The 27,360-nt window shown below is 42.4% G+C and overlaps 1 protein-coding gene across 3 annotated transcripts in view; it reads left to right on the top strand.

Annotated features, from left to right (window-relative positions):
• DNMBP (dynamin binding protein) overlaps positions 1–21,890 on the top strand; it is a 107,624-nt gene extending 85,734 nt beyond the window's left edge. For all 3 annotated transcript variants that reach the window (XM_077878015.1, XM_077878016.1, XM_077878017.1), the window contains 11 exons: positions 1,597–1,744; positions 2,331–2,348; positions 3,486–3,685; positions 5,718–5,848; positions 6,806–6,910; positions 11,776–11,904; positions 13,134–13,466; positions 13,813–13,992; positions 15,576–15,774; positions 18,178–18,725; positions 20,271–21,890. In XM_077878015.1, the coding sequence (XP_077734141.1) occupies positions 1,597–1,744; positions 2,331–2,348; positions 3,486–3,685; positions 5,718–5,848; positions 6,806–6,910; positions 11,776–11,904; positions 13,134–13,466; positions 13,813–13,992; positions 15,576–15,774; positions 18,178–18,725; positions 20,271–20,456 (2,177 nt within the window). In that variant the 3' untranslated portion in view covers positions 20,457–21,890. The remainder of the gene's footprint in view (positions 1–1,596; positions 1,745–2,330; positions 2,349–3,485; positions 3,686–5,717; positions 5,849–6,805; positions 6,911–11,775; positions 11,905–13,133; positions 13,467–13,812; positions 13,993–15,575; positions 15,775–18,177; positions 18,726–20,270) is intronic.
• Positions 21,891–27,360: the final 5,470 nt, after the last annotated feature.

A 27,360-nucleotide genomic window follows, 5' to 3' on the forward strand; every position in this document is an offset into this window, starting at 1 on the left:
TCTCTAACTGAGCCCCAATGTGACATACCATTATTTCTGCCATATTCTGTTGGTCACACAGACCAGCTCTGATACAGCGTGGGAAGGGACATCCTATCATAGAACCACACAGTTCAAATCATCCCACCACACATATGACAACATCAGCAGAAGGGAAAAGTAACCCTGTGTCATTTAAGAGTGAGCAAACCTTGCTTAGTGCTCTCCTATCAGATTTCTCTTTATTTCTCATTGGCCACAACTGTGTCATATGCATATGCCTGAGCACTAGAAAGGAGAATGGGATCATGATGTTGGCTTAAACTAGGCAGTGTTTACCTGACTCACCTGGGAGAGAAAAGGACACAATAACAGAATCAGGGCAAATGAAAGCTTTGGTGAGCCACTTGCAAAGGGCAGATTGACATGAATTGCAAAAGCAATTTTGGGGGAGGTTAAGTTTATTAAGTTTATTTAATATATTTCTTTGTTTTTTATTTTACTATATTTTTAATTTAACTTTTTTTTTAGATTTTATTTATTTATTTATTTATTCATGAGACACAGAGAGAGAAGCAGAGACATAGCCCAAGGGAGAAGCAGGCTCCTCACAGGGAGCCCGATGCAGGACTCGATCCCAGGATCTGGGATCATGTCCTGAGCTGAAGGTAGACACGCTCAACCACTGAGCCACCCAGGCTGCCAACTTATTTTTAATATATTCACATGGTACATAAAGTTACAAAGAGCTATTTAATAAAAAGTCTCTTATCCATTCCTTAGCCATCAGCTCTTCAAACTAAAAGCACCCAGTGTTACTAAGTTTTCTTCGGTTGCCTACCAGAGAGTTTGTCATATACCAGCAATTACATATGTATCTTCTCTATCCTGGACCCCATCCCCCATTTTTTAAAAATCCCACAAGTGGGGGACACCTGGGTGGCTCAGCAGTTGAGCGTCTGCCTTAGCTCAGGGCGTGATCACGGAGTCCCAGGATTGAGTCCCACGTCGGGCTTCCTGCAGGGAGCCTGCTTCTCCCTCTGCCTATGTCTCTGCCTCTTTCTCTCTGTGTCTCTCATGAATAAATAAAATCTTTTTTTTTTTTAATAAATAAAATCTTAAAAATATCACACAAGTGGTAGTGAATTATTCAAACTGTTCTGCACTAAGCCTTCCCCTCACCCCCTCAACAGTGTACCTTTCGAGCAGTTCTATGATCCAGGAAGAGAAATGGAAAAAGTGTACAGAGAGGGGGATAACTCAGCAAAAAAAAAATCAAGGTAATGCAGGATGCTGGTGAAAGCAGCGTTAAGTTAGTGTTACTAGTCTGACCAAGGAAAGATTCTGATACAGCCAGGACAAGATTTAGTGAGGAAGGAAAGGATAGGACATGCTCAGGTCTTGGCTGATTAAGACGAGCAGGTCAAGATGAGAAAAAAGCGTCAGGAGACTCTGGGTGTGTAGTAATGTGTAAGGGACTGGTTTTTAGATCATTTTAAACATGTCTCATAGAAAGAAATCTATTTTACATAATGACCCAAGTCTGATTATCCACTCTCTATTGAGGCTACTGAGAAGAAAGTTACTAAAAACACTATGTTTACGTATATTCCAAAGGGCCTGTGTTTCTCGATCACCGGGATGAGCTTGAGGGAACATACAAGGTTTACTGCCAGAATCATGATGAGGCCATTTCACTGCTGGAAATCTATGAGAAGGATGAGAAGATCCAGAAGCATCTTCAGGACTCATTGGCAGATCTCAAGTAAGAGTTTTGATCCCATTGCACTTCCATCATAATTCTTTAGTTCTGCCTTTGAGAAGTCTGTCCGCACATCTAGATTTCTTATGACCTATCTTATTTTAATCATAAATGATACGTTATTACAGGTCCTGTATGTAACTTGCCCTTCTCTCATTGTATTGCCTTTTCCCTTGAAAATCTTCAATGGCTTCCCGCTTTGTAGATACAGAGTATTAAATTAGCATATCAGGTAAGAAGCAGCCAGGAAGATAGTTTGGTCTAAATAAACAAGACTATAGGTACGAAGACCCAGTTCACTTATTCTTGACCTTCAGATGAGATTCTCCTGCACTTAGGTAGGTTATAAGAATATAATGTATGCCTAAGTAGACCAAAGTGAAGTTAGGGGCTTACTAACTTTTTAATGGACTAGATATGCCTCCATAGATACTCATAATTTCCCTTTATCCCATGTCATTTTTTTTTTTTGTCTGCCCAACTGATAAGCATTAGTTGAACTAAGACATTCTAGGAAGAATGTGAAAATCGGCATTAGCTTTACCTCTAAGCAGCTGTCTGTTTTCTTTTCATGCTTGCTGCCCTGTAGAAGCCTGTACACCGAATGGTAAGTCCCTTGTCTTTGATGCACAAGCTCATTTCTATATTTTCTTCCTTTATAGACCAACCTAGAAGTAGACTTCCTTTGCTATATTTTACTCCATAGCACTTAACCACCAAATGGCACTTCCTACAATGTTTGTTGCCTGTCTCCTTCCACCAGGACAGGTCACTACTAAGTCTCCAGCACCCACAACAGTACCTGGTATTTATTAGGTGCCCAGAAAATATTTGCTGAATGAATGAAATTGGAAAGGACAGTGAGAGCACAGAGCTATATTTAAGAATCCCAAACATTACCAATAGGCCTTGTATTATTTTTTAAATTTTTCTTATTTAAATTCAGTTTGCCAACACATAGTATAACACCCAGTGCTCATCTCATCATGTGCTCTCCTTAATGCCCATCACCCGGTTACCCTTTCCCTTACCCACTTCCCCTTCGGCAACCCTCTATTTGTTTCCAGAGTTAGTAGGAGTCTCTCATGGTTTGTCTTCCTCTCTAATTTTTCCCCACTCAGTTTCCCTCCTTTCCCTTATAATCCCTTTCACTATTTCTTAATATTCCACATATGAATATGAGTGAAACCATATGATGGTTGTCCTTCTCTAAGCGACTTATTTCACTTAGCATAATACCCTCCATTTCCATTCTTGTCAAAGCAAATGGTAGGTATTTGTCCTTTCTGATGGCTGAGTAATATTCCATTGGTGTGTGTATGTATGCCACATCTTCTTTATCCATTCATCTGTCGAAGGATATCATGGCTCCTTCCACAGTTTGGCTATTGTGGACATTGCTGCTATAAACATCAAGGTGCAGGTGTCCCAGCATTTCACTACATCTATATCTTTGTGGTAAATAGTGCAATTGCTGGGTCATAGGACATCTCAATTTTTAACTTCTTGAGGAACCTCCACACTATTTTCCAGAGTGGCTGTACCAGCTTGCATTCCCACCAATAGTGCAAGAGGGTTCCCCTTTCTCCACATCCTTGCCAACATTTGTTGTTACTTACCTTGTTAATTTTACCCATTCTGACTGGTGTGAGGTGGTATCTCATTGTGGTTTTGATTTTTATTTCCCTGATTAGGCCCTGTATTTTGACATTTGATTTAAAGTCTCTTTTTCCTCTTCTATTAGGGGATGTACAAATTATATTAACCTGGGCTCCTTCCTCATCAAACCGGTCCAGAGAGTAATGCGCTACCCACTGCTGCTCATGGAGTTGCTGAATTCCACCCCAGAATCCCACCCTGATAAAGCGCCCTTAACCAGCGCAGTCCTTGCAGTCAAGGAGATCAACGTTAACATTAATGAATACAAACGGCGGAAGGACCTGGGTAAGAAAAGCATAGTTGCTGAAAAGGAGATACACCCTTGACAATGCTCTTCTCAAAAGAATTATTCCGTCACCAGAGATGGGCAAGGCAGAGGGTGGGCAATGGGGCTGTGTTGAAGAAACAGCGGCAGAATGGGGGGAAACTGTGGGGTGCCTGGGTGACTCAGTCAGTTAAGCGTCTGCCTTCTGGTTGTGATCATAGGCTCCTGAGATGGAGCCCCACATCAGGTCCCTGTTCCATGGGGAGCCTGCCTCTCCCTCTCCCTTTGCCTACTGGTCCCTCTGCTTTTGCGCTAGTGCGTGTGCATATGCGCTTCCGTGCTGACGCGCTCTCCCTCTCTGTTAAACAAAGAAAATCTTATTAAAAAAAATAGGAAAATGGGGTATGAAAAAGAAAGCAATAAAATAATGAAAGTACAACCGTGGAATATTGGAAGTAAGGCATCTGTGATCAAACTTGTAGCAATGAGTGTCTTTCCCAAGGATATGGAGAGTGGCTCATTCAGGCGTTGGCGTTTGCTTTCTCTGCTCATGGAAGGGCAAGCGTTTTCAACCCATGCTTTGACTTGTTTTCCTGCATGTCCTGTAGGATGTTTTACTACCTCCATTTAAGTTAGGACTTTGCCTCTTCAGAAAACCCCAGTTTACCTAGTCTCTGGGTCACGTGACTCCTCTCTGGTCTGAGCCCCGCCCCCCCAAGCAGTGTGTAGTCAGTTGCAAACCACCCAGCACTTTCTTATAATATGGAAGGAACTAAACCATTTCTTTTCTTTTTCATCAAACCTCTTGTGGGGCTCTAATTTGAACCCTCGATGAGTACAGCATTGTGACCATGATAAATTGATTTGATAGTCATATCCTTAAAGAATCCATAATATAGTATAACCTCTTTCTCTACCTTCTACTTCCACCACATCGCTCACATTGGTTATACAATGTTGACTGTGCCTTTAAAGCTCTCAGGCCATCTAGCCCTTTGTCTTGATTCATACCTCCTTTTTAAAAAAAATTAAATTCAATTGGTTAAATACAGTGTATTATTAGTTTCAGAGGTAGAGGTCAGTGATTCATCAGTAATTTTTTTTTAAGATTTTATTTATTTATTCATGAGAGACACAGAGAGAAGCAGAGACATAGGCAGAGGGAGAAGCAGGCTGCCTGTGGGGAGCCTGATATGGGACATGATCCCAGGACCCCAGGTCACCACCTTAAGGCAGACGCTCAACCACTGAGCTACCTTAGCTACCCTAGCTAAGGCAGAGCTACCTACACTGAGCTCTATTATACCCAGTGCTCATTCTATCACATGCCCTCCTTAATGCCCATCACCTAGTTACCCCATCCTCCCACCCCCACCCCTCCAGCAACCCTGTTTGCTTCCTATGATTAAGAGTCTCTTAATGGTATGCCCCCGCCCCCCCTTGGCTCGTATCCACTAATGTAATGTCTTCATCTCCTACAATAAAATGTGCCTCTGTAGTGCCACGCAGTCTTCTCCTTGTGACCCTTCTGATGTCTCTAGACTTTTCTGGAGATTGTGCCTAAGGTATGACACAGTAGTAAATTCCATGACTCCTGTATAGCATTTTAATATATGAGACAATTGGACATAAATATCTTGTTTGTACTGAGACCATTTAAGATGGTCTTATAAAGCAAGTAGTGTTCTTTTCTATACTATATTGGAGAAGAAAACGAGGCTCAGAGGAGTTAAGTGACTTCTGGAAGGACACATCTTGTTGAAATGACAGACCCAGGCATTGAGCTCAGAGGTTTCCTGGACTCCAAATCTTAGACTCTTCTCCTGAGCCCTCTGCACTCTTTCCTCCTAACCACCTCCAGTCTGTGCCGTCTCTGCTTCGTCAACTATTCTGTACATCCATATGGTGACTTACATTCATGTTTTGTCTCTATTCAATTATAAGCTCATTGAAAACAAGCACCAGCTCTTGTTTAGGTTGTTGGTCTCATTTTGTGGCTCGTTTTGTAGCCTGTCCATGCTCAGAGAAGGGCTTTCTTGATTCACTCCCTAGTTCTCAAGTATCGAAAGGGTGATGAAGATAGCCTCATGGAGAAAATTTCCAAACTGAACATCCATTCCATCATCAAGAAATCCAACCGAGTTAGCAGTCACCTGAAGCACCTCACTGGCTTTGCTCCACAGGTGAGATTCCCAAGCTTGAAGATTTGGCAAATCTTTGGCAACTTTGGGGGTTCCACAGGGCAGCCTGCATGGTGTTGATTGGCACGATTCCCCTCTTAGTACCTCTTTGGTGTTTGCCACCTGGTGAATACAGGACCCTGCAGCTACTGTGTATGTGAATCCACCCACCCAACCCTCCACGTGCCTTGGTGAGCTGCATACCATGTATACGAGGACAAACTGGTCACTGTATAATAGTTACTGTGGTTTTAGACACCCATGAAGAGCTTATTATGTATTTGGTGAGACAAAATTGTAGACAGGAAGCTAGAAGGGATTTAAGAGATCACTATAGTTCAACACAACATGTCACAAATTAAAAAAAAAACATAAAGTCTGGTTATTTGAAGACATTCGGCCACATTGCTGAGAGTGGATCTGAAGTCATGAGGCTTCATTCTACTGAGCATATACACCTCCCGCAGTTAGTAGGAAACGACAGTCAGAAAACAATCAGTTGCTAAGTTTCACAGGTTGAGCTCTGTGTGCCGTAGTACTTAAGAAAATAGGAATTGCATGAGAGTAAGCTTCATGTTGACAGGAGATTTAATCTCAGCCTCAAAGAAAGGGGGTGTTTGGGAGGAACAGGGGAGGGCCTACCAGGCAAGGTGATAGCTCAAGCCAAGGCACCAGGGTGAACAAATATGGACACCGGGATCAGGAAGAGAGAGCATCCTGACCAGAGCAGAGCATGTCTCCCCATCAGGAGCAGAGGAAGTAAAGCGTGAAGGCAGGAGGGCCCGGGTATGTTTTGGAGGTCTTTCAAGGTGAAGTCTTTAAATTCAATTCAGTATTATCTGGGGAAACATCAAAGGCTTAAAATTTAGACAAAAGATATGTTTAAGAAAGATACTTTTGCCAATTAGATCTATTGAGGGGGAATCCAAATCTGCTAACAGCACTGTTTGTTTTGAACAGATAAAAGATGAAGCATTCGAAGAAACAGAAAAGAACTTCCGAATGCAAGAAAGATTGATCAAATCTTTTATCCGAGACCTGTCTCTCTACCTCCAGCATATCCGGGTGAGTGAAGACAGCACCCTGCTTAGAGTCAGAGAGGGTATAATTCTGTTTTCCTGCTCATCAGCATGTTGTGGAGTGTGTGCTGAATAATCTGGACTCAAACGACCACTGTGCCCCACTATACTTATTCCTGGGAGTCCTGTAGATTATTTAAGAGGTGACAGCATTTGGATGATGAGCATGCTGAGCTAGTTCTGGAGTGGCCAGCGTTTTCCTCCCACTCTCGGTCACCATCCTCCCCACCAACTTTTTTTTTTTTTTTTTTTTTTTTTTAAATTTTTTTTTAAATTTTATTTATGATAGTCACAGAGAGAGAGAGAGAGAGAGGCAGAGACACAGGCAGAGGGAGAAGCAGGCTCCATGCACCGGGAGCCTGACGTGGGATTCGATCCCGGGTCTCCAGGATCGCGCCCTGGGCCAAAGGCAGACGCCAAACCGCTGCGCCACCCAGGGATCCCCCCACCAACCTTTTTCTTACTCTCTTCCTCTGGCCAGGTATTTGTGAAGCAACTTGTCACAGTCCATTTTGTCAAGATCATTTCAAAGCTTGAATAATTCGAGAATGGTTGGTACATGGAGGCACATTTTCTCATAATAATATTAATTTCCTGATGTAATTGCTATCCACAAGACCTCTAAAGTTAGAACCGTGAACAGATGCAGAGAGGTGGAGGAGCTGAGGAAGTCAGGTGGTGGTTGCTTTTAGGACTAGACTCCTTTCTGTTTGCGTCTCTCCTTCCCTTGTAAGCTTCATAGAATGACATTTATATAAGCCTGTCGTGTACCCCTGTCCCTCACATATGACCATCTCTTCCTTAAAAAGAGATCCTCTGCTTTCTAAAAAAATTCATTTTTTAATTTAAGGAAAATGGTACAAATTCAAAAGATACCGAAGGGATAAGTAAAAAGTAAAAATCATTCTCCAACCCATCTCCTAGGCACCTTTTATTTTTTTATTTTTTAAATTTTTTAAAAAGATTTTATTTATTTATTCATGAGAGACACGGAGAGAGAGAAAGGCAGAGACACAGGCAGAGGGAGAAGCAGGCTCCATGCAGGGAGCCCGATGTGGGACTGGATCCCTGGTCTCCAGGATCACGCCCTAGGCTGAAGGTGGCGCTAAACCCACTGAGCCACCCAGGGATCCCTCCTAGGCACCTTTTAGAAACAAGTCTGCGTTTGTCAGATTCTGCTCTCATTAGAGATGATTGTGTGTGTATATGTGTGTGTGATACACACTGTTGAGCATCTTGAGTTTTGCACGCATTATTTGGAAGTTATTCTACACCTATGCACACAGAACTGCACTTTTTTAAAACAACTCCACAATGGTTTGTTATATGGATGTGCCATAACGTATTTAAACTTGTCCCCTGTTGATGGACATTTTTTTTTTAAAGATTTTATTTATTTATTTATTCATGCGAACACACAGAGAGAGAGGCAGAGACACAGGCAGAGGGAGAAGCAGGCTCCGTGCAGGGAGAGCCAGACGTGGGACTCGATCCTGGGTCTCCAGGATCACGCCCTGGGCTGAAGGCGGCACTAAACCACTGAGCCACCCGGGCTTCCTCTGTTGATGGACATTTAAACTATTTGTAGTGGCAGACAATTACACATATTGGTACAAGGAATATCCTTGTATATGCATCATTTTCTGATCTGAGAATATATCTGGAGACCAGAGTACTAGATTTGCTGAGCCAAATCATATAGCAGTGTAAATTTGCTATTATTAAATTTTATAGACATTGTACCAGTGAAAATTCCCTCTCAGTAGTGTATGAAATGGTTTCCCCATCCCTTGCTAACATCACACAGTGTTACCAAAATCAAAATGTTTTTCTTTACAAGACAGGTTAAAAATGCTACTTCCTTATAGTTTTATTTTGCATTCCTTATGAATGAAGTTGAGGATATTTTCCTATCTTTAAGTCATTTTATTCCTTTTTCTGTTGATATGTCTATATTTTGAGGCACTTATTTATTGATCTGATGGTCTTTTATCGATTTCTCATAGGAATACTTAGTTCTGACTGCTAGATTTTTGAAACCTTTGTGCCATTTTAGATGCAAACAAATCATGGAAGATTGCTTATTGTGTGGTACCTTTTTTTAATAACATTTTTTTTTCTTCAGTCTCTTGAGAACATTGTAGGCTGAATTTTAAAACTTAACAGTTTACTTTGGGGGAATGGAACCTCCCTTTATCTTTTAAGCTAGAATTCTCAGATTTTTTTAGACATCACAGCTCGTTAGATCTGTTCCTGTCACCCTAACTTGGCATGAGTGGGTTGAGTTCATCCTTCTGCTGCAGTGTTCCGAGCATGGCTGAAGCATTAAAAACTTAATTATAATGTTTAGTACCTTATAGAGCAAAATTAATGGAAAGCATTTGGCTGAATCTAAAGACCCACAGTCAAATTCTTCAATGTGGTTTACCCAACCTGGAGTAGTGGTACACACCTTAAATCATTCAATGAATAAATCATTTAAAAAACCGAGAAAAAAAAAAAAAAAGGCCGCTGGGCACACCCTAATCGGAAATCGGCTCATAACACTGTGACCCTGCCTTGTGCCCGCCAAAACTGCGCCCGATTCTGACCAAAGTAATAGGCCAGCTCAAGTGGATACTATAGGGTAAGATGTAATTCAATCGGCCACCTGCGTGTGGACCGACATGACTGTGCATCTTTCTGCATATCCCATGGGCCACTGGCCCCTATAAAGCTGCTACGCCTCTTAGTCTCGGGGTCCAAGTCCCTGCTCCGCTGTGTCGGGGGCACTTGGACCCAAGCCCGGGCTTGTAAATAAACCCTCGTGTGTTTGCATCGGGGGAAAAAAAAAAAAAGCCCGTGCTGGAGGAGGAGCCCCGGAGTACTTCTGTATATGTTGAAGAAAATAGAACAGCCCTGCATGTAAGATGATGGTTTACAACTATTTCTCTCAGTCTGTTGACTTTTGAGTTTGCTTAAATGTTTTCTCCATGTAGAAATTTTTAGTTTTGCATGGTCTGAACTCTTATGGCTTCCTAGGTCTATGTCATACTTGAAAAGGTCTTTCCTCTTCCAAGATAATAAATATCTCCCAGGTTTTAGGTTTTTCATTATTTCATTTCCTAAAGTTAAAGTCATTGAGTAGCTGGAATTTAGTGTATAAGGTTGAGGTAGGGATCCAGTGTGACTTTTTTTTTTTTTTTTTTTTACCTGCTTTTCCAATTGTCATCATTTATTAAATAAATAATTCCCATGACTTAAAATGCCCCCTACATTTCTTCTAAAGAGCAAATTCTCTTTTTGGCTTCTGAAAAGCAAACTCTCCCTTCACATACACAATCAGATAAAGATTAGGGTTTATAAAACTTTTTTTTTTAAGATTTTATTTATTTATTCATGAGAGAGAGAAAGAGAGAGAGGCAGAGACACAGGCAGAGGGAGAAGCAGGCTCCATGCAGGAAGCCTGATGTGGGACTTGATCCCGGGTCTCCAGGATCAGGCCCTGGACTGAAGGCGGCGCTAAACCGCTGAGCCACCCGGGCTGCCCAAACTTTTTAAGAGCATATAGGCTTTAAGTAAGAAATTTGGCAAAAAGCACCGTTGATACACAATTCCCAAGTGTGTTCCCTGGCCTAGGACTTTCCCTTACAATTCCTCTACTTTCGATGCCTCCCTGTTGGGGGTTTTCTCCCACTTGTTTTCTAAATGTGTAGCAAGCATATACCTGAGTTCCCAACTCTTAAGAGACTTATCTCCATAGCAGTGGAAGGAGGACATAATGTTGACATAACTGACAGCCATTTGATGGGCAGGTCATTTTGGTTCTGACAGCTAACTAGAAATGAAGGTAGAAAATGTTGGACAGTTTCATCACCAACATAAAATGAAAAGCCCTGCCAAATAAAATTAGTTGGATCAACTGAGAGAGCTGGCAAGAACAGAAGCTGAGAGACATTACTTTACTCTGGTATCTGCAATGGCATGTGGACTACTATTTTGAGACTTCATGACATTTTTTTTTAAAGAATATAAGAGAACGTCATGTTTCATTTTCATTCTCCCACTCAGGAGGAATTAGGAAGATTACGCAATTTATCCTTCTGACAAAACACTATGTCTGCACATACAGACGTGGGACTTAAAGAGGTCTGCAAATGTCATAAAATACAAGGTCGTAAAATCAAACTGATACTTGAGGCACAGATGTTTTTTGCTTAGGAACTTCATTTGTCCTTGAAATATAATAATGGAGTTTTGGGTACATTTAAATTTTATTTGGGTTAGTATCGAAATAATAGGCATTCCCTTAACTTAAACTTAACTTAAAGAAGGTGAGAAGGCATTCCCTTAACTTAAAGAAGGTGAGAACCCAGCGTTGTTTAAGTAGCCAGAGAAAACAGCCTGGGGTTTAAAAACTGTCAGGACCAGTCAGGAAGAGTTTACTGTGCATTCACTTATATATTCATTTATTCAGCAAATGATCATTGAGTCAGTGAACAAAACAGACAAAAATCCCTTGCCTCATGGAGCTTACATGTGATTAGGGGGTTGTGCGAGGGAAACAGAGACAATAAACAACATTAGTAAATTATATTGTCTGTGAGAAGCCCTCACATTGGGAACATGAAGCATTGTTAAAGAGCGGATAAAAACCATCACCATTTTTTCTGTAAGTAAGAGTCTGAGTCTTTTTTCTGGTCTCATAAATCATCATTTATGAGAGTGTGCTTATTTCAAAGCTAAAATAATGCACTAGAGAGAAAATTTTTAATCACAGACTCCTTTTTGCCCCATTCTGCTATCCAGGATGAATGGCGAAGGCTAAATAGTTCTGTTTGCCTTACTGCATTTGTTTCTCACTGGCTCCAGGAATCGGCATGTGTGAAAGTGGTGGCTGCTGTGAGCATGTGGGATGTGTGTATGGAGAAGGGACACAGAGACTTGGAGCAGTTCGAGAAGGTGCATCGCTACATCAGTGATCAGCTCTTCACAAATTTTGTAAGTGATTCTTTCTTCAATCCTCTTTTCATAGAATGGCTTTCTTCTTGGGGTTCTTAAACATCCAGCTTATGGAAAAGTTAATTCCACAGAGACATACTGTATCAGGAATACCATTCTCTACCTATATTCATATTGGGGTTTTATATTTAGAGCAATGGCTTTTAATTAGTTAAAAGGACAAGTTGGGCTTCTGTTATTCAAAGAGATTCTTTTTATAGTTTGTGATGAGTCTAGTTTGAAGAGACAAAGGAAAACTAGGAAATTTAATCTCCTATCACTATTGAGAACTGAACAAAGAAAACTATAGGAGTACTAATTTAGGAATATTTAGGAATAGTATTTAGAAGTTAACCAATGGATCTTTGAGATGGCAAGTGCTTCCTTATAAAGACAGTACTGAAGGCCAAATTGCTCAGGCAATTCTAAATATAGATGTGAGATTATTTGATCCTGAGTAGGAAGAGATGAATGGGGTTCTAACAGGTGTTCTAACAACAGTAGCATCTTATTAAAAGTAAAGTACTAAGTACCTATTTATGTTCTTCACTTGGGAATATACTGCCTCTCAATGTCTGTCTCTCTAGAACAAATTCAAGGGAAAAATCTTTTGAAAAGTGGAAACAAGTGTTAATAAGTAGTTATGATTAGAAAAGCTATTATGGGTATGTGAATGCTTCTCTACCCCAGATTTATGGAGCAGCTACATCTTCAGTTAAATTCAAGCTATGTAGATGATACACATGAGAAGTGATACCAGACAGGTTGTGATGCAAGTTTCACATTGATGTGTGTAATTGAGCATTTGTTATCAACTATGGCGTGAAGGCTGGATTAGCATATTTCACAGACTCTTCGGCATGTGCAAAAGGTTGATGAAGGTTATACATTGAGAAGTTTTGTAAAATGCGTGAGTCCATCTGGTGTTGGTTAAGTAGAACACTGGTGGATCTGCATGGGTTTAGCTGGTGTGCTAGGAGCAAAGAAGCACAGGTATATAACAGGTGGTACAGGATATAACAAATCAGCCTGAAGGGTATTTCAGAGAATGACAAATATACACGGTCATGGATGTTAACTGGCATGTGGTGATTGTTCTGCAATATATACAAATATTGACTCATTCTGTTGTACACCTGAAACTGATATTCCATCAGTTATTTCTTAATTAAAAAACATAAACTTGGGGTACTGAACAACTGAGCAATCTGATTTTCCTGTCCTTACAGAAGGAACGGACCGAGCGGCTTGTCATCTCTCCCCTTAATCAGTTACTGAGCATGTTCACAGGGCCCCACAAGCTGGTGCAGAAACGCTTCGATAAGCTTCTGGACTTCTACAACTGCACAGAACGGGCAGAGAAGTTAAAGGACAAGAAGACTCTGGAGGAGCTGCAATCAGCCCGGAACAACTACGAGGCCCTGAATGCGCAGCTGCTGGACGAGCTGCCCAAGTTCCACCAGTACGCCCAGGGGCTCTTCACCAACTGCATCCATGGCTATGCAGAGGCCCACTGCGACTTCGTGCGCCAGGCGCTGGAGCAGCTGAAGCCGCTGCTCTCGGTGGGTGTGCGGCGGCTGTCTGTCTGTCCTGTCCCATCTCCCTCTCCTCCCCCCACACACTTTGGAGAAGTCTCTGAGGTTCTCCTGGTGTTTTTCTGGGAATGCACACTGGGGCTGCTTGAGAAATTATTCAAACTAGAGAGATTAAATAGGCCATTAGGTCAAGTCCTTGCTGGTGCCTGGGCCTCCAAACGGCTCCTTCCTCCCTGAGATCCCAGAAGAGCCGGGCAGCCGGGCCTGCGGGCGGTGGGCAGAAACTGAGCCGGAGCTGCCACTCAGGCCTGGGGGCTCTCAGCCACGGTCCCTTCTTTCTCTCTCTCTGCCCACCCCCCCCCACGGACTCCAGTTACTCAAAGTGGCCGGCAGAGAGGGAAACCTTATCGCCATCTTCCACGAAGAGCACAGCAGAGTCCTGCAGCAGCTCCAGGTTTTCACCTTCTTCCCAGAGTCGCTTCCGGCTGCCAGGAAGCCCTTTGAGAGGAAAACCCTGGACCGCCAGTCGGCCCGGAAGCCACTCCTGGGCCTGGTGAGTGGGGCGTCGGGGAGAGTGGGAAGTGCAGAGGGTTCGGCCCGACACCGATGGGGACTCCCCACGCCCCGGGGCAGGTCCTCAGCCTCCTCCTGGTCTACGAGGCCCCGGGGATTATACTCACAGCATTGAGTTACGAGGCTCAAATGAGTTCATATGGATAAAGCCCCTAGAAATTGCCTGGCCCATAGTAGGCACTGTACAGATGAGCTGTCATCGTTAGTATTCATGGACTCGGCTCTGTGCACAGAGGAGCAGTTTCATAGGAGTTTAAATCTCTCTTCGTAACAGAGAATAAAGGCCATTGAGCTCTCTTGTCTGTCGTGGGCTCCTTCATTTCTTATTCCTGAGCACCGCTGCTGGTGCTGGCTACTGACTGCCAGTAGCTTTTTCACACTTGTTATGTACGTCAGAACACCCTCTGAAAAGCATTCTCAGATCTTAGTCTATATAGTGAATGGAGTTTGTAAAGGATTAATATTAATACTTTTGACCAATTAAGGAAACTGATTTAAGGGTATGTTAACTTTGCAGGCTTCCCTGTGTTTGATCATGTAATTACCTGTTTGAACAGGTAATTATCTGATTCATGGCCAAAACATTAATGGCTGACTTTTTTTTTTTTTAATCTGGATTTATATTCTTTTAGAACTCAATTTTTCCATATTTTGTAAAGTAGGATAAGATACACTAGATTATATGGGGCCATATTCGAAAAGATTATTGATCTCTTTTTACAGCATTTTTCTCCATGTAATCTCATAGACATTGATTTATATTTCCTTAAAAGGAGAATCAAATTTATTATTACTTTTACTTTTTCTGATTTTATTAATAATAATTGTTTTCATAGATGGGGGAGTCAAGATAAGGGAAGTCTCTTGTTTAAATTCATATAGCAAAACAGAAGATCTTGTAATATTACTTAGATATTTTGATCTTTTGGTGGCACTTTTTTTTCATTTAAGATTTTATTTTTAAGTAATCTCTATACCCTATGTCGGGCTCGAATTCACAACCCCGAGATCAAGAGTCACACACTCTACCGACTGAGCCACTCAGGCACCCCAAGTGGTACTTTTTAAATTTATTTTTTAAATTTTATTTATTTTTTGAGAGAGCAATAGAGCCAGAGGGCACAAGCCGGGGGAGGGGGGAGCAGCGGAGAGGGAGAAGCCGTCTCCCCGCTGAGCAGGGTGCCCTATGTGGGGCTCATTCCCAGGACCTCCAGGATCATGACCTGAGCCAAAGGCAGAAGCTTAACGATTGAGCCACCCAGGTACCCCTCCAAAGTGGCACTTTAATCACATTTTTTGGTCACAAGATAAACATGTGAAACTAAGTGTATGTTAAATTTCCTTCATAGCTAAAAGGCACTAACACATAAACTAAGACATCATGATTTTTTCCCAGCCACACGGACTGACTCAGGCACAAAAACATCTGGTGGGAGTAGCGAGTGGCAGGCTATCCTCACCCTCATTTCTGAGACTCGGACTGTGAGCTGGGATTACATATGGCCACTTGGATGGTGGCCAGGGTGGGCTTTTGTTGATCATATCTCTTGTGTTGCCTTTCAGCCAAGTTACATGCTACAGTCGGAAGAACTCCGAGCCTCCCTCCTGACGAGGTATCCCCCTGAAAAACTCTTCCAAGCAGAACGGAATTTCAATGCCGCTCAAGACTTGGATGTCTCGCTTCTGGAAGGTGACCTGGTGGGCGTGATCAAGAAAAAGGACCCCATGGGCAGTCAGAACCGCTGGCTGATTGACAACGGAGGTAAAGAATGTTAGATCTCAGATTACTGTAACTCTCAATGAGGAAAAAGTTATTTTTGGCTGTACCTGAATCCTATGCGGGCCAGAAAAAAGTAAGAGTCTTTGATTAAAGGGGAAAAATAACCTTATAAGTTCCCATCCATCCATAATGTCCAAGTCATTACCAAAACAAAACCTGTCTTTGGTTTTGTTTTTGTTTTTACAAATTCCAGAGAGGGCTCCATTACTTACCTTGCACCTTGTGGGACCTTGCCATGTTTTATGGCTCTTCAGGCAGCACTTACCTCCCACTGGGGCCCGAGCCCTCTCAACCTGTTCTAAATGAACCACGAAATAAAATAAGCTGCCCTCTTCTAAGTTCTGTAAATGGGTTTTGTGAGTGTGTGAATGAATTTAAAACCCGTAGGAAAGGATTCTTTGTTTGATTTTTGAGTTTTTTGTCCCATAACAGTTTTACCTCATGACTAGGGAATGGCTTTCAAAACAACTTACAGCTTTTTTCTGGCGGGGGTGGTGGCAAGGGTGGTGGGAGAGTTGTCAGGTATAGAATTTAAAGACAAGTTAAAAAGAATAAAACTGATCCATATTGTTTGTCCACAATTCCAAGAATCCAAAAAGCTTTGAAAAACAAAGTTTTTTCCCCCCCAAATTCATTTGCCACAACTGTCCCTGATCTGAACTTACTTGGTAGCAAAATCCAAGCAAGGTGTTGTGAGGCTTATAATTGTTAACTCATCTCTTTTAAGTCATACGTTATAGAAACATTAATGGGTTTAGTTATGAGGTGGTGACCCAGACCCTGCTGGGGATGTCATGCCATAGACAGTATATGTACTTGATTACTTTTCCCAAATTCAAAGTCTGAATTCCAAAACACATCTGGCCCTCAGCATTTTAAATAAGGACTGTGGGCCTGTATAATAAACATCCATGTTCACACCACTGAAGTGGAAAATAGTGACATTCTTAGTTTGAAAGTACTTTGTGGATTTTCCTGTTTGTCCCTTCCTACTTACCCAAAAGAATGGAGATTGGAAGTGGGAAAGGAAGACAAGGTGGAGGGTGATAGGCAGGGGAAGCCACTGATGGGTTCGTGGAAGGACTCCTAGTAAAGATCCAAGCTGTCAAGAAGCTGCTCCACCCTTGAGGCTTTGATCTACTCCATCCTGATGAGTGGTGGCAGAAAGCCTGATAATACTGTGTTAGGATCAGCTCGTAGACCCTCTAGCCCTCATCGTCTGCGCAGGGGACTTCTCATCATTCAGCAGAGGTAACAAAACACATTCAAGATGAAGACAGAGATGGCCCTTGCTCACCTGAGGTTACGTACTCTGGGTCCCTGCCTTAACAGATACTTTCTTAATATTAAAAAATGTTCCTGTAGATCAAGGATTTTAGTCTTTCATGTTTAAAAGTTTTAGCTGAGGGCCCTCTTTGTCATCATCTTAGGTAATTTATTCAAGTGAACATGTGCTGTGCATGTGTTGTGTACATACTAACGCCTATAAATCACTTCCTACCTTAGGCTCTTCTCACAGTATGTCCACCACGTTCCCACACCAGTGCTCCAGATGGGAAAAGGCCCGGCAGCTGTATCTGAGGGGCTCTGGCACTATGAGGATGGTTTTAAAATCCCCTTTTCTATACTCAGAGTGTCTGAACACATCCTTTAGATAAGTCTCTCCAAGCCTTTGTTTCCATGATGTAGACATCCTGTTAAATTTTCTTCATATGCTCATTCTCAAAAATGTGGTCATTTTTATCAATGTCCTCTTGAATCTCTTCGAAGGCTCCTGTCACTCACCTGTTGTGAGGCTGTAGCAAGAACACACCGGCAGGTAGCTGCAGAGCCACATTGTCTCCTGGGATCAAATGTCTCATTTTACTTCATGTCTCTCACTATTGACCTAGGTTTTTTTTGTTTTTGTTTTTGTTTTTTAAGATTTTATTTATTTGTTCACGAAAGGCACAGAGAGCGGCAGAGACATAGGCAGAGGGAGAAGCAGGCTCCCTGTGGGGAGCCTGATGCAGAACTTGATCCCAGGACCCCAGGATCACGACCTGAGCCAAAGGCAGAGGCTCAACCACTAAGCCACCCAGGCACCTTTGACCTAGCTTTCTATTCTTTTTTTTTTTTTTTTTTTAAAGATTTTATTTATTTTCTCATGAGAGACACAGAGAGGGAGGCAGAGACACAGGCAGAGGGAGAAGCAGGCTCCATGCAGAAGCCCAGTGTGGGACTCGATCTGGGTCTCCGGGATCACGCCCTGGGTTGAAGGCAGCGCTAAACCGCTGCGCCACTGGGCTGCCCCGACCTAGCTTTTAACCATAGTTTTTTCCCTGTGGACTCCGCCCACCCCCCCTTCCATTAAAAGCTCTTTGTGTTGGTTTTTCCTCCCCGTAGTCAGCCAAGGCTTTGTGTACAGCTCCTTCCTGAAGCCCTACAACGCCCGCCGCAGCCACTCAGACGTCTCTGTTGGCAGCCACTCCTCCACTGAGTCGGAGCAGAGCAGCTCCTCTCCCAGGTTCCCACGGCAGAACAGCAGCGGCACCTTGACCTTCAACCCCGGCAGCATGGCTGTGTCCTTTACCTCAGGATCTTGCCAGAAACAGCCTCAAGATGCAACTTCACCAAAGGAACTGGGCCAAGAAATTCTCAGTGCTTCCTCAAACTTGGGTTGTTCTGAGAGCAGTCCTTCCAGATGCCCTTCAGACCCAGACTCCAGCCCCCAGCCCCGGTCTTGGGACTCTCCAGAGGCAGCCAGAGACATTAGCCAGCCCGCCCCTGCCCTCAGGGGCTACCGAAACTCCAGGCATCCAGAAATAGGTGGTTACTCCCTACCAGGGCGAAATGGGCAGGGGAAAGACCTCACAAAAGGATGTGCAAGAACAACCCAGGCTCTAGAAGACAAAAATGAAGAGCCAGAAAGCAGGGAGGCAGAAGGCAACCAGGTAGGTGCTCCTTGTCACCATGTGGGACATGTGGCAGCAGTGTTGTGTCAGCGGTGTAGGAGTGGGGGTATCTGAGGCGTGCCCGGGGCCTGCGTGGTGATCTGGGCTGAGCTCAGGGACAAATCTAATGACGCACACATGGAAACTCGTTCTAAGAGCGAGCACCTCCACACCTGCTGGGCATCTTCTTTTTTGACACTTCGGGGCTGTTTCTGGGCCCCTTCTGCCCTATTGTCGGGTGTTTACAAGGCATTACAATGAAAAGCTTTTCCACTCTGCCAACCCATGATTCCTCATTGTATAAAGTCTGCCATGTATCCTATCTATTTAGCTTTTTATTCAAATGGCTATATTTTTTCCCCTGGAATTTAGAAATAACATTCTGACTCCATTTCACTTTTGCCTATTCTTTTTATAATGGCCTATTTTTGTCTTAGGAATTGGAACATACCTTTTGTATCTTGAATGTTTTAAACCTGCATATTTTTTTTGTTTTTTGTTTTTAATATTTTATTTATTCATTCATGAGACACACACTGAGAAGCAGAGACACAGGCAGAGGGAGAAGCAGGCTCCATGCAGGAAGCCTGATGGGGGACTCGATCCCAGGACTCCAGGATCACAACCTGAGCTGAAGGCAGATGCTCAACCGCTGAGCCACCCAGGCGCCCCTAAAACTGTGTATTTGAAAGTCACTTTCACATTCACGGCTGAGGAATCCCTGGTTCGCCCACTTGTTGCCTTCGCCCCCTCTTGTAGCAGGGAGTTTCCATGTGTACAACATCTGTCTGTGAGCTCATCTCCATCAGGGTTGCTTTTGAGAGACTCAGACATGTGCTGATTTGTGGAGGTATTTGCCAAGTGCTGGATTCCAAAAGACCAGCTTTCATACGAGCTTCTGAGCTCTGTCCTTCTATGCCACGTTGCTCAGTGCTACAGATGAGCGAAGGGCATGTCCTTTCTCTGGTGACTCTGTTACTACCCACTGCCCAGGACAGAAATCCACATTCTGGGCCCATCAGTGGACACTCTTTCTAGACATGTGGAAGAGAAGATGGCCCTTTTTTATATTTGGATTTTGTTTAAAAAGCTCACTTCTAGCTTCATGGACTCCTCCAGGTCCTAAGAGTGTGTTTGCATCCTTGTGCACCCGTGGGCCTCACGGCTTCCCCTCCTGATCACTGAGCACCACCCACATGCCATATTGACTGAAGGTTCCTTCTTCCACTCTTTAAGGCAACTCTGAAAGAGTAAAAGGATATGAATTTTGGTTTTCTTTGAATCTGCCGTGTCTGTTTAGGGTAGCCACCAACCCTATGTCACTATTTAAATTTAAGCTAGTTAAAATGAAATAAAACTTAAAATTAAGTGCCTTGGTCTTACTGGCCATACTTGAAGTGCTTGATAGCCATGTGTGGCTAGAGGCTGCCATACTGGAAAAGGCAGGTGTAGAACATTCCTATCACTGCAGGAAGTTCTGTTGGACAGTACTGCTCCAAGCAGTTTCCCATTTCCTGATAACTCACTTTTTTCTCCCTCTCATAGGTCTATTTTGCAGTCTATACCTTCAAGGCACGGAACCCAAATGAGCTGAGTGTGTCAGCCAATCAGAGACTCAAGATCCTGGAGTTTAAAGATGTTACAGGAAATACAGAGTGGTGGTTGGCCGAAGTTAATGGGAAGAAGGGCTACGTTCCATCCAATTATATCCGCAAAGCTGAATATACCTGAGCCTGTTCTCCTTCCCACTCAATCTGCTGCCTTTACCTTCCTTCTGTGGAAGGGTTCTGGTGGCCCCTGAGAGGGCACCTGCTCCTGGGACACAGGCCCTGTCTGCATTGTTTAACCATGGCACAGTGCTGCAGGGCACGAGATGAGTCTTGTTTTGTGCCATTGGATTGTCAACTTTGATGCTCTCTAGACTTTCTAGAATTTGAAATGGACCCTGGGGCTTATGAATGATTCAGTGACCACGAGAAGGCACGTCTTAGGTCAGCCTTTGGAAATGAGACATTTCCAGTCGGAAGACCAGTATCATATGTATGTGCTCCGGCAATAGAAGATGTTTGCATTGGTTGTATCATACTGAGTTTGGGGTGGTCCCATGCTCCACGAACAGATGACCAGAAACTGACTTGGATGAAGAGGACTCTCTGGGAGCCCTTTTAGATTGTGCCTCTGCATGTGGCAAGAAGTTTGTTAGATTGTACCAAACCTGGTGTTCCAGTGCTTCAGTGTTTAGCACACATTCACACATCACACCTACTCCTAATTTCTAAAAGTCCCTAAAATCCTACCGTCTGTAATCTTATTTATTTCAAATACTGCATTTCCAGGTTGGCCATGCAAAATTCCATTGTTTTCTCTTTTTAAAAAGCGTTTAGGGTCTCTATTTCCCTTCAACCTCTCTATGAAAGGTTCTCTTTCCTTTTAGGTCTACAGCCATCTGCCCTTTTCTGTCACTTCTGCTTTATTGAGTCTGTGTAATGTCTCCTGGCTTTATACCCGCAACCCAGTAACTGATAGATTTCCCTAGGAGAACAAGATCAGAGCTCTGGCCGCCCCATGGAAAGTTTGTCCTACAGTGAGCTGAAATCAGTCTGGCCTGATGGCAGACTGGGTGCCTTTCTCCTTCATCCACACTACTATCCACAGATGCAGAAAGCATAATACACGTGTATTATATGAATTAGGATAAGCAGTCCCCAGAGGTAGCTTATCCAAAACTTGGAAATAAGCATTTTCTGTTTCACCACTAACCTCCATGCTCAGAGACTAGTCTAAGCCAAACAGATTCTAAAGTGCCTAATTGTACCTCCCTCTGGCCTCAGGAAGATCTTTGCTAATCTTTACAACAAGACTGTCCCCTGAAAATTCTGTTTTAGCAGGGCTCTTATTCTTAAGTTCTGCCCCAGATATGAAGTCTACCTTGGAATAGAAAACTATGAATTTTGTCTTAAGGGAATTAAGAACACCTCATAGTCCCTGCTCCTTTATAGTGCACCTTTGGCCTTAAAATCCTGATGAATTGGGAGATACCTGTGGACCCCTTAGCTCTGCGGGTCAGTCAGAAGGCAGCAATGCGAGTCTCTTGTGAATAGTGTTTATATTTAGAGATGTTTATATTTAAGTAGGTATTTTATAAATAAAAGCATTTCTAAGGGCCATGAGTATGTTTTCTTGATTTCCCTCCATGTATTTAGCCTGAACCTTATTGGATTTCTGAGGGTACCTTTTTGACTATTCAAAACAATGGCAAGATTCCAGAAAATGAGAGAGGCTAACTGAAGAAATTCAAGTCAAAAATTCACCTTGTCAAATATAATTTCAACAGTTACTGTACCCTCAAAAGATAGCCCTGCTGCAGACAACTGCCTGTTTATTTTAAGCTGCTTTTGTACTATAAAACCCTAGCAGAACAGAAGAGCCGAAATTCTCTAAACTGGAATCCCTACAAGAAGGTAAGTAGAGGTGGAAACTGATGCGGTGGAGATTAAATAACAAGAGACGGAGTAGCAGCTGGGCGAGGCTGGGGACGGAAGGGGAAGAAGCAGCAGGAGCACTGGTGAAGGGCTGACAATGTGTGGGTAACCATGAAGCCTGATATTAAGGACTAGAAAATATGGTTGAATAGGTGGACTCTGGAAAAGAAACTAATAGGTCAGCTAGGCCAACTCTTATTTTACGGACCAGGAAAATGGGATCTAGTGACGTTGCAATTTCCCCAAGTCCCACATCAAGTTTTTGATGGATCCTGAATTTAAACTTGGGTCTCGGGTTCTCTAGCTGAGTCTTTACACCTTGTTCTGGAGCCAGACTGTCTGGCTTCAGTTACTTAAGAGCTTTGTGACTTTGGCAACTCCCCCAGCACATGCTTCAGCTTTCTCATCTAAAGTAGATGGTTATACTATCCGCATCATGGGTTGTTGTAAGGATCGAATGAGTTGGTACATGGAGAGTGCTACAACACTGCCTGATGCATAGTAATAAATTGGAGAGTCATGAGGTTCCCAATCAGAGAATTTAGTTTTGAGTCTGATAAACTGGTAGGTTCTTAGGTAGATTACCTATTTTAGGAAAGCTAAATGGTAACAGGATGATGAAGGAGGACAGATCAAAGGCAAGAAAATCTAATTAGTTGGAAAAAAGTTAACTACTTTGGGCATAAAATTGAGAGTAGACAAAAAGCATCCTGTAAAGACTGAAATCGAAGAAATGATGGAATCACTGGCAAAAGGGAAACTGCTGGGATGGGAGCAGGTTTCTGAAAAGAGGAGTTTTGTTTTAAACACGAGATGTCTGCTTGTCTTGCTCCTGCAAGTGTGGCCTTCAGCCCAGTGGCATCACTATAACCTGGGGGCTGCTGGAAATGCAGGCCCCTCCTGAGTGTACCAACTCAAGATGATTTGTATGCACATCAAAGTTTGAGAACCATCTATCTCAAGGCAATTTTTTTAATGGACCTTTGTACTGTCAGAAAAGTTGAGAGTTACAAAAACCATGGAAGGAAAGGGTGTCAGATGTTTCAGATACAACAGAAGGAAATGTTATTGAAAATTTCTAAATCCTGCTTGCCTGCTTTCTTCCTCTCATGAATTTTCTCCCTTTCCTGTCTGGAAGTAGCTCTTCAGTTGTGCTTTTATCCAGGAGTCCTAGGAGAAGGGAGCAGTGGTGGCAGTTGCCACCTATAAAGGCCAGATTTCTGGCCTTCATCTCAGATTATTGACCTAACATCTCGAGGTTATTGTGAGAACCAAATAAGATGTATGTAAATTTTTGTGCAATGTGAGCTCTAGGAGTACATGGTTCTTATAAGGAATTAAGTTTTGTGCCACCTTGTTTTAATTAGTTGTGAAGCCAGGACTCTGTTTATGTGGGTGTTGTTTCGGGATTAGGAATACAAACCGGCCCTAGGAGAACACACTTGTTTCACTTGGAGGATCTGAGACCTGAGGACCCAGAAACCGCAAGGTGTATACACATCATCCTAAACGCTCTCTCTCTAGCTGCCACATACAACTTGGGGTTTTAAACTCTTCTCCCTATCAATACATTATATTGGTGGAGTTTTTACTGTAAAACCTTTGTTAGGTGCAGCAGAGCCCTGCTGTCTCACCCAGTCCACTGGAATTTTCTTGCAATGGTTACTGAAGATCAGTGTTGTATTTTGCATGTATCAAGAAGGGAGTGTTCAACAACAAACTGGGGGCCTTGCAAGCTGCGTAGGACTATCTGTTCCTTCATATGACTCAGAAGTGACTCTCAAAGAGAAAGGAGCCAATTAAGTGTCTTCCCAGAGGTAAATTCTGGTGGTGTGGTGGGAGGGAGAGAATGTTCTGGTTAGACCAACAGCAGGGTGTCCATTCAGGCAACACCCATTGGGAACAGGCAGACACATGGGAAGCCACTGCAGAGCAGGGATGTCACCAAGGCACCGCCTGTGTACCGCCACATTTGGCCTAGGTGTCCCTGAGACACCTAGAGGGGTCGAGCTCCCAACCCTTCCCATGGCAGCCACTCCTTAGGTCCGGGGTCAGGGAAGCTGAGAGACAGCTGATCTATCCTAACCTCCTCTTGTCCTTGGAATCTCCATGTCTCACTTTAACAAGGGATCTTCCTACAGCCTCCAGAAAATGATGACACAGAATAAGATCTTTGCAGTTTGATAGAAGGGGTGACAGGCATGAGCATTGAAACCCATTTTCAGCAGGGATGTCACATAGTCCTCTACAAATTCGAAGAACAGGATTCACTGAAGACCATAAATTTTAAGTCAACTTCAGTTGGACAGTATTGGCAATTCTTTCAGAGCTTCTTGGACTTAATGGTGTTATATTGGTTTCTCAACACTGCTATAACCAATTACTACAATTTGTGGCCTAACACAAATGTATTATCTTACAATTCTGGGGGTCAAAGTTTCAAAATCAGTCTCACTCGTGGGCTAGAGTCACCATGTCAGGAGAGTTCATTCCTTCTGGAGGCTCCAGGGGAAAATCTGTTTCCTTGCTTTTCCAAGCTGCCTGCATTGGCTTATGGCGCCCTTCTCTGGCATCAAAACCAGCAGCATAGTGTCTTCCAATGTCTCCCCCATCACATCATCATTCTCTGACCCTCCTGCCTCTTCTAGGGATCCTTTTAATTACACTGAGCTCAAGTGGATAAGGTCATCTCTATATACTTAATCATATCTGCAAAGTCCCTTTTACTATGTAAGGTAAATAAATCCTCATGGGTTTTGAAGATTAGGACATGAATATCTTTGGGGACCATTATTCTATCTGCTGCAGGTATGAAGCCACATCATATTTTTGAGGCAAATTATCTTTTTGAAAATGGAAACATGATCCAGTTCAGGATACACTAGTGATTCTGGAATAGGGGTCAGCAAACCTTTTCTGTAAAAGGCCAAATACAGTCTGTCACAACTCCTCAACTCTGCCATTGTAACCCAAAAGCAGGCATAGATAACACAGAAACAAGTGAGGATGGCTGTGTTTCAATAAATATTCATTTACAAAAACAGCCAGCCAGATATGGCTCTTGAGCCATACCCCTACTCTAGGTCTGGCTAAAAAGGATTTTGGTCAACCACTAACAGTGAAGTTAATGCAGGAAAATTAGGTCTTTTGGTGAAGGAAAATGAAAAGCTAGCAAAGGTGTAATTGGAACTAATAGTGTTATCAGCCAGGAAGATATCTATGGGGCTAGGAGGTGTCTTTATGATACCAGAATGTAAACCCGGACAAACCAGATCACAGTTAACCCGCAGATGGGTGCTAACAACAAAAGAGCCAGCAGGCAGTGGTGTTTGCACCAGGTTTTGGGAGAGAAAGCTGTTCTAGACATACAACCAGTGGATAACTTGACATGCTCTCCAGAAGGATTCCAACAAAGTTGTTTCCCAGAGAGGAGTGAGTGGCTGTGAGCTTAAGCAGCAAATATCCCGAAGATCGCTGCTGCAACAGAGCCTGTCCTTCACAGTGGAAGCCGGGAAGATGGTAAGTGGATCTGAACTCAGTGACAGTGGTTATCAGTAAGAATAACCAGAGGCTATCTCAGCAAGGACCAAGGCCTTGATTGAAGACAGGAGTTCTTATATTAGTTCATTTTTTTTAAGTTCAGTAAAAACCAAACTAGTCTTCCTGAAACTTTATTTTTCTGCTCATTTTTACCTAAAAGAAATTCTGCCTCACATATACGTTTTTTTTTTCTTTTTTCTACTTCTTCCGTATGTAGTTGCTTTTTACACTGCAGCACTTAAATTCTACAGCATAATCTGTTATTTGCCTATGAAGTAAAAAGGAATGCTATGGAAATGGAGTGCTTCTTACAGCCAATTCTTTTAGGCATTTTAATAATCTTTTACTTTAATATCTTCAAGCATCATAAAGGCTTCTTATTTTTTTTCATTCCGGTGTAGTTAACATAGAGTGTTGTAATAGTTTCATGTGTACACTCTAGTGATTCAACAGTTCTGTACGTGACTCGGTGATCATCATGGTACACGCGCTCTTACTCCCCTTCATCTGTTTCACCCACCCATCTGTATGTCGTCTTTGGAGAAATGTCTGTTCGTGTATTCTTCCCATTTTTACTTGGGTTATTTGGATTTATTTTATTTATTTTATTTTTATTTTTTTATATTGGGTTTATTTTAAATGTTGAGTTGTACTTTATAAAGAATATATATGGAATTGTATATATTGAATATATATACACAATACATTGAATATATATATATACATATACAATATATATAAAGAATTTTCTTTATATATTTTGGATACTAATCTGTCATTGGATATGTCATATCCAGTATCTTCTCCCATTCATTAAGTTGCCTTTCAGTTCTGTTGATTGTTTCCTTTGCTACATAGAAGCTTTTTATTTTGGTGTAGTCTCAATAGTTTGTAGTTTGCTTTTTTTCCCTCTTGCCTCAGGAGACATATATAGAAGAATGTTGGCTGCAGCTGATTCCAGAGGAATTACTGCTTGTGTCCTCTTCTAGGATTTTTATGGTTTCAGGTGTCACATTTATATCTTTAATCCATTTTTACTTTATTTTTGTGTATGTGTGAGAAAGTGGTCCAGTTTTCTCAACACTATTTGTTGAACGGACTTTATCCCATTGTGTATTCTTTCCTCCTTTGTCCAAGATTAATAGAGCATATAATCATGGATTTATTTCTGGGCTCTCTGTTCTATTCTATTGATCTTGTGTCTGATTTGGTGCCAGTACCATACTGTTCTGCTTACTACAGCTTTGTAGTATATCTTGAAATCTGGGATTATGGTACCTCCATTTTTGTTCTTTTTCAAAACCGCTTTGGCTATTTGGGGTCTTTTGTGTTTCCACACAAATTTTAGGATTGTTTTTTCTAGTTCTGTTTAAAATGCTGTTGGTATTTTGATAAGGGATTGTATTAAATCTGTAGATTGTTTTTGGTAGTATGGAACTTAACAATATGAGCATGGAATATCTCTCATTTGTTTATGTCATCTTCAATTTCTTTCACCAGTGTTTTATGGTTTTCAGAGTACAATTCTTTTCTTCCTTGGTTAAGTTTATTTGTAGGTATTTTATTATTTTTGATGTAATTGTGAATGGGACTCTTTTTGCATTTTTTCTTGT

The sequence above is a fragment of the Canis aureus genome, chromosome 29 (assembly GCF_053574225.1).
Source record: "Canis aureus isolate CA01 chromosome 29, VMU_Caureus_v.1.0, whole genome shotgun sequence".
In the NCBI taxonomy this organism is placed as follows: domain Eukaryota; kingdom Metazoa; phylum Chordata; class Mammalia; order Carnivora; family Canidae; genus Canis; species Canis aureus.